General features: G+C 68.4%; 1 protein-coding gene across 1 annotated transcript; it reads right to left on the reverse strand.

Annotated features, from left to right (window-relative positions):
• TMEM59L (transmembrane protein 59 like) lies at nucleotides 2,785-6,882 on the reverse strand (the record flags this gene model as incomplete). The annotated part of the gene is given in 7 exon segments (XM_021378963.1): nucleotides 2,785-4,563; nucleotides 4,745-4,862; nucleotides 4,956-5,064; nucleotides 5,342-5,441; nucleotides 5,518-5,664; nucleotides 6,449-6,540; nucleotides 6,777-6,882. Coding segments are annotated over 7 exon segments (831 nt in total), but the record flags the coding sequence as incomplete, so codon positions are not given.

A 7,528-nucleotide genomic window follows, 5' to 3' on the forward strand; every position in this document is an offset into this window, starting at 1 on the left:
GGCACAGAGCAGCCCCTATCTCCCACTGCGGAGCTGAAGCAGTGGTGCAAGAAGGCATCCTGCTGGGATGGAGACCGCCAGCACGGCCATCGCATCTCGTACAGTTATCGGCCGTGTGCCTGCACCCATAGGTGCGGGCATTGCTGTGCCCTGCGCTGAAGAGCAAGCAGAAGGCAAGCCGGAGCAGCAGGCACGAGCAGAAAGCCAACAGCAGCGCTGCACGGGGTCTGCTTTGCAAGACAGCTGCACAACGCTCGGGATCCTTCCATTCCCAGCGCTCAGTGTTCGGCACCGCTGGCCGTCCCCAGCTCCGGCCAACACCGGCACCGACCTCCGGCCTCAGCACAGAGCACGACGCAGCAGAGCAGCCCCGCACGGCGCACACGTGTCGTCCCCCGGTGAGCAGCGGCTCGGCTCCGCCGCCGGCCGGCCAGCAGGTGCTGCGGGAAGCCGGTTCCCACCCGCGCGGCCAAACCGCAGCCATGCAGCCGCGCTCCCCCTGACCAGCTTGGCTGCGCTCCTCACCTGGCAAAAGAACACACGGCAGCGAGAATAAACACGGAGGGAAGCGAAAGCCCCTCGCGGCCCAACGCACGCGGTCTGTGTTCCAAGAAGTAATGAAGCCCAGGGAATGGAAAATACATGTCACTTGGCGGCGGGCGGAGGCACGCAGCGCAGTGCCGGCTGCGGATGGGGCGCTCCGGCCAGCGGCACCGCGCCGAACCCTGCCGCTTGGACACGGGGAAGGATTGGGCTTTGTTGTCCCCCCCTCTTCCCCCAAGCGGTCCCTCGAGCTGGGCTGGAATGTGCGTGGTAGGGACAGAACCAATCCCATTAGCACCAGGAGATTGTTTTTCGTTTGGTTTTCCTGTTGCTGAATCACCCGCAGCCCCGCTCCTCCTGGGTAGGGCGTAGGGAGGAGAATGGGGAGCGGATCCCCCCAGGCCAGCAGCCCCGTCCGACCCATCCTCATCCTCACTCCATCTCTGATGAAGGTTTACCCCCCAGGGCCCCAGGCTGATCGAGTCACTCAGGGCAGCGGCAGAGTTCGGCCATGCACTGACCAGAGAGCAGCGAGGATGGAGCCCTTCCCAGACGAGAAGGAGCTCATGCTCTCTTTCCATCATCTTCAAAACACGCGCTCTGAGAGGGCCCAAAACCGCTGCTTCCCCCTCATTGTGTTCCTTTATCAAAGCCCTTCATTCCTCCGCCGTGAGACATGGAGAAGCCGTGTGTGGCTGCTTTGTGCTCCGCATCTCCCCGCAGCCGGCTCTGCTGGGAAGGAGCAGGGGGAGCAGTGGGCGCAGCCCCGACCATCACTGCTATGGATTGAACTGGTGATGGACACGGCGGGATGCAAGACGGGGATTTCTGGGGCCCTTCCCCACCCCCGTCCCAGCCCTGGGCTTTCTGCCCCGACAGCGCCCGGGGAGGGAAATCCGTGCGTGAAAGCACTGCAGTGTGTGAGCGGCAGTGGAGCGGGGCCAGCTCCGGGCAGCTGAGATTTCAGGGGGGCAGCAGGGGGGGCTCTCCTGGGGGGTGGAAAGGGCAGCGGCGGCAGCAGCCGGACCCGGCGGGGCTGTGCGCGGCGGCACGGAGCAGCACCGGCACCGGGCGACGGCACGGTACGAGCCGGGCGACGCTTCGGGGTCCGCCGTGGGGTGCTGGGGGGCAGCTCGCCGCCTCCCCCCGGCTTTTTGGAGGCCGTGGGGCTGCTGCTGGCCGCAGCGCGGCTGACAGTCCCCACCTACCGGCCTGCGCTTCCCTCCCGAGCGTGGCTGAGCGGGGGCCGGCGGGGAGGACGCGGCCCTTTGCAGCCCCCGGTGCCCGCCGTGGGGCGAGGGCGCGATCGCTCCGCTCCTCCCCGTGGCATCGCTCCTGGCACATGGGGCCACACACCGCGATTTTTTGCTTTCCCCGTGAAAAACTTCCAAGGAGGGAGCGAGGAGGAAAAAGGCGTCGGGTGGAACACAGCCCGGCTGCCTGCGGGGGGGTGGAACCAGCGGATTTCATGCGTCTCTCCTCACTGCAGCGGGGTCCCTCCTCACCTGCTCCTTCCTGGGCACGGCTCCCTGCACCCCGCGCCAGCAGCGAGGAATCTGATCCAGCCTGAAGGCGAGGAGCCTGTTCACAGCCCCGTCCCAGGAGGGACCGCCGGAGCCCGCGGCGCGCAGGGTCTGCCAGCTGTCCGTCCCACCTCCCCCGTGCGCCGGGGGCACTCGGGAAATAAGGGGTTAATGGGTAATGAAGGACTGGGGGGCTGGGGGGGCAGTGCCGTGCCGTGGGCTTCCCACCAAGGGTTCCCTGGGGGGCTTCGTCCCCACTCGCTCCATCGCCGGGTGCCGGCATCCTCCCTCCAGCCCGAGCTCCGCGTGGGAAGCGCGGGTGGAAAACGCCGGCGGTGAGACGTGCAGCTGGGGGGGGGCTGTGCCTCGGCGCCCCCACCTCAGGGACGCAGAGGGGCTGCCACCCCGCGCTGCTGCCGCCAATGGGGCTCCGCACCCCCCGGCGACGGCGGCTTTGGCCGCACCCCGCACCCAGCCCCCCCCATCACCGCGGCCGGGGAAAAGCAGCCCCGGGGCACCGCGCGCCGCTGACTGCGGTACGGCCGCGCTCCGCTCCCGCGGTGCTAAGAACGAGGCAGCGGGTGGGAGCAGGCAGTCGCGCTCGGCGTGGCAGCGCCGGGCTGCAGGGAGCCGGGCTGCAGGGAGCCGGGCTGCAGGGAGCCGGGCTGCAGGGAGCCGGGCTGCAGCGCGGCCGTGGTGCTCCGCGAGCGGGAACGCACGCGGCGGGGGAAGGCGCGCGGGTGCACGTGCTCACGCTGCCGCCCTCGAGCCGCGGCCGTTACAGCCCGGAGCGCGTGCACGCGGCCTCTGTTTCACCTCCCCTCCTCCGAGCGGGCACGTGGGGGTCCGAGGGCGTCGCGAAGGGGCGAAGGCTTTTTCCAGCCCTTTCCCATCCCTTCTCAGTGTACCTGCATGGGACGGGGCCACCAACCCCTCCCCGGGTGCAGCCCTTCGCCTTTGCGCCGAGTCGCATCCGTCGCCGCTTCCCCCTGCACTGAGCCGGGACCGACCCCGCAGCCCCGGGGCCCGGACCCGCACCCAGAAACCACCCTGGGGCCAACCCTGGTACAAAGCTTTTATTTCTCCTCCCGCGCCCGACCCGCGCTCTGCTCGCAGTGTGGGGCCGGGTTCGCTCCCTGCGCCCATCCCAGCACGGGGGGGAACTGCCCGGGGGAGCTGCACCCCCAGGCCTCTGCAAATGGGGGGGGGCTGGGGTGACACAGACTGCACCGACACTGAGCTGAGCTGCCAGAAAGCGACACCGAGAAGTGCACCCCAACCGTGAGCCCCCCCCCGCATCACCCCCCCAGCCCGCTCCCCAACCCAGATACGTTGCACTGTGATATGGAGCTGCACAAAACTGATGGGGCCAGGGGACACGCGCAGGGACACCCCCTCACCCCACAACGACACACACCACAGCCCCCGACACGGGGCGAGCGTAGAAAATGACGGGAGGGGGCACGGGCAATAAGTTACTCTGTACACACGTGTTAGGGGGAGCTGGGGGGGGGGGAGGTACCACCACGGGGTGCCCGGGCCTGGTGGGCCGCATGCCAGTGTGAATCAAACACAGAACAACGCACAAAGGGATGGAGATGGGGAGATGGGAGATGGCCCCGTGCACCCCGAGCACTGCTGCAGGGGGGGCTGCCCAACAGTGCCCCGCCGACCCCGGCCCTTGTCCCTCGTGGGGACACAGAGTCAGTGCCACCCGGTCCTGCCCCGTGGGATGTGGCAGAGTTGTGCGGGATGGAGCATCCCAGGAGCACGAGGATGGGAAATGCCGCTCGGTCACCGCCCGGTGCCCCCCGTTGGTGTCACGGAGCAGGGAGGGCATGGAGCCATCCCGGAGCTCCCTGCAGCCCCCACCAGGACCCGGCCGGGTGCTCACATGGGCACGGGGGCGGCGGATCCGCTGCTCTCTCCGCTTTGGCTGCCAACGCCAAATCCATTGGCCACGTTCCGGCTCCCGCGGGGCCATCGGCGGAAGGGAGTTCCCAGGGCCGGGGCCGGCGCCGCGGGGGCTCAGCCTGAGGTGGGGGCCAGGCTGTGCTGAGCCAAAGCCCCCCCAGGCGCTGTCTCTGTCCCGCTGGAGCCGTGCCCGGAGGGGGGGCCCAGGGCTGTGCTCCCCCCCCGCTCCGTGCTGGCAGCGGTCACTGGGCTCTGGGCAGCAGGAACACGGAGAGCAGCAATGCTGATGGATGGGGAAAGCTCCGGGCTGTGCCCGATAGGGGCAGAGGGATGGGGCAGAGGGTGGGACTGGGGGCACCGGCATGGGGACAGTGGCAATGAAGTGACAGGGAGGTGATGGGGAGGTGATGGGGGGGATGGAGATCTACAGGATGGTCTTGTCCAGGTCGACCTTGAGTGGCAGCGGTCCCACATCCTCGCCGTGTGTGGGGCACAGGGTGACGGCGATGACGGGCGGCAGCGGGAATACAGTGGGGCCACGCGGGTCCTCCAGGCACTCCCTGTCCCCATTGATGCTCAGAGGCTGCAAGAGAGCAGAGGGCAGCGTGTGACCCCAGACCCTTCTGTCCCCAACCTGGGGACGCGCCACACAGCACCAACATGACGGTGCACCCGAGACCACAAATGCCCCATGGCCATGTCTCAGCCCCACAGTGTAACAGGGGGACATGGGGCGGTGGGGACCCCCCAGGTTGTGCCCATACCTGGGTCCTGACGTGCTGCTCAGGGGCGGTCACCAGGCTAGCGCAGCTCAGCCACAGCATCACCACGATGGAGAGGAAGAGGCAGGCGGCCAGGATCCAGCGGGGGAGGCCCGAGCGCCTGTAGCACCCCCACACCCCCCAGAGAAACGGGGCCGCTTTATGGCAGTGCACTGGGTACGGGGAGGGGGTCCCCGCAGCCCCCGGCACCTACTTGGCCATGCAGCCCAGGAAGTCATGCTCCGGCTGCGGTGTGTCCGCGGGTTTGGCTTTGCCCCATGGCTCCTTCCCAGGGGGGGACTTCTCCTCTTTCTGCTGGGGGCCTGGAAGCAAGAGGGGCTGTGCTAAGCGTGGGCATCACTGCGCAAGGTGCAGGGTGCATGGCACAAGGTGCAAGGTGTAAGATGCAGGGTGCAGGGTGCTGGCCGTGTCCCCCTGGGGGCCCACTCCCTGCCGGGGGGTGCACAGGGCCCCTGCAGCTCCTTGCAGTGGGTGCCATGGGTTTGGGAAGCAGATCGGAGCCGCGATTTGTTCCACTCTGGCGGGATCCGATGGGCACCAGGAGGGCTCCCAGCCCCACACAGCAGCGTGGTCCCGCACCTGTGTGGGGTTGTGGGGAGTGAGCATCAGCCCCTGGTCCCGGCCGCTCCGGTTGGGTCATCTGCACTTCGGGCAGCGGGAACTCCACGTGGGGCTGCGACTGAAGGAGGGGGGAAGCGGTCAGCGCGGGGGTCCCATCCCACTCAGCCCCCGGTGGGAAGGGCACGGGACCCCACCTGGAACACCACCACTTTCCCATCGTCCGCCTGCAGGTAGAAGGTCCACGTGGAGGAGATGAAGCTGTGGGCAGAGCTGACGATGTCGGTGCAGAAAGAGGAGACCAGATCCAGCACCGAGAGCGACGGCGCCTTCACCTCCGCGCTCTGCGAAGCAGTGGGGACACCGGCGTCACCGCGTCCCATTGCCACCCGCCCCATCAGACAACACCCGGGGGGGGCACGGCCGGGCCGAGCCCTGTGCTCCCCCAGAGCCCCATTCCCCCGCCCCACAGCCACCAAAGGGCTCCTTTGGGGCTGACACCCGCGCACGGCCCCATCCCGCGGCGTCCCCCCATCCCCGCCGCCCCCCAGCCCCGCGCTCCCACAGCGGTGCAGGGCGTTCCCTCCCGCTGGCGTTGTCCCCATGCCCTGGATTTTTGGCCGTCGCGGCCGTTTGTTATTTTTAACGCATCCCTGCAGGAATCCGCCCTCCGCTCCCCGCCGGCGTTTGCCGACCGCCCCTCGCACGGTCAGAGCAGCGCCCGGCAAAGAAATAGGTCAGATGCTGTCTCTAATTATTCTGCTAAATCTGCTCGGCCTGACCGGCTGGGAACCGGAGAGCAGCGCTGGGGGAGATGCTGTGTCCGTCCCTGGGGCTCAGCCCCATGGCAATGGGATGGAATGGGGTTTTTGGGGCCCTCTGCTTTGTCCTCGCTCCACAGCACCGCCTCGTTCTGCCTAGGGCACCAAGAGCCCCCACCTCAGGCCAAAGGCTCGTTTAATTAATCGGGCAAAAGCTGCATTAATTAAACGCTGGAGGAAAAGTGTTGCTAATTGCTGGGAAGGATCAAAACTGGGGGAATCCACGCCAGCACATGGCTCACATCTCCCACCCAGGGAACCCCCAGCGGGGCCAGGAGGCACCGGGGGGCACCCCCCACCCCCTCACCTGCTCCCGCTGCTGCACGTGGGGCAGCTGCTCACGGCACCCAGTCCTGCAGCCCCACTGCTCCTCCGCTCCAACGTAGGCCTCGGCACACGCTGCGGAGTGGGGGCATGGGGTGAGGATGGGATGGGGGGAGGGCGGCAGATCCCGATGCCCCCCACCCCTAAATTCTGCCAGGGTGCCCTGAGCTGCTCCCCACAGGGAGCACCAGTGCCACCCCCACCTCCCCGCCTGCACCCATGGGGTGTGCGGGATGCAGCCACGGGCGCAGCGGTGCAGTGGAGGTGTCGGGGTGGGGACAGGCCCGTGTGGGGCCGGGGGGGGCACTCACCTGCCTCGCACTCCGCCCTGGTGGTGTTCAGCCCCGCGCTCGCATCCACAAAGTGACAGATGGAGAACAGCCGGCAGCCGCGGTAACAGGCGCTGAGCACAGCGTCCTGCGGGCAGAGGGCACGGAGCTGGCACGCGGTGCAGCCGGGGGCTGCGTCCGACCCCCGGTGTGGCCCCCCCATGGGATGGGGGCTGCACAGCGGGGCTGCCACCGGCCCCACTGCACCCACAGAGCTGCCAGAGCAGCAGGGTCTGCGTCCTGCGAGCACATGGCCTGTCCCTGTGCTGCTGTGGGACGTCCCGCATCTCTGCACGGGGTGCTGGTGGGGGGGGGATGCGTGTATGGAGGGGGCTGCACGCATGGGGGGTGTGCATGGTGCTGAGTGCATGGGATCTGCAGGCATGGGGGGCTCTGAGTGCATGGGAGGTTTTCATGCACAGGAGGGCTGTGCATGCATGTGGGGGTTTGCATGCACGGGGCTGTGCGTGCATTAAGGGTGTGTGCACGGGGGCTGCACGCGGGGGGCGGGGTTGGAATACACTGAGGGGCTGCGAACGCACAGCTCTGTGTGTGCCTGCGCTGGGGGGGATGCACCATGGGGGAGGGGGGGCCCTGTGGGTGCCGGGGGGGTCCTTGCAGCGCACAGTGGGCCCAGATGGGCGCAGCTCCCCCCTCCCCTCCCGCCCCCCGGGCAGCGGGGGCCGAGCACAGAGCAGGACCCGTCCCGGCCATTCCACCCGCCGTGGTGTCAC

The sequence above is a fragment of the Numida meleagris genome, chromosome 27 (assembly GCF_002078875.1).
Source record: "Numida meleagris isolate 19003 breed g44 Domestic line chromosome 27, NumMel1.0, whole genome shotgun sequence".
Taxonomy (NCBI): Eukaryota; Metazoa; Chordata; class Aves; order Galliformes; family Numididae; genus Numida; species Numida meleagris.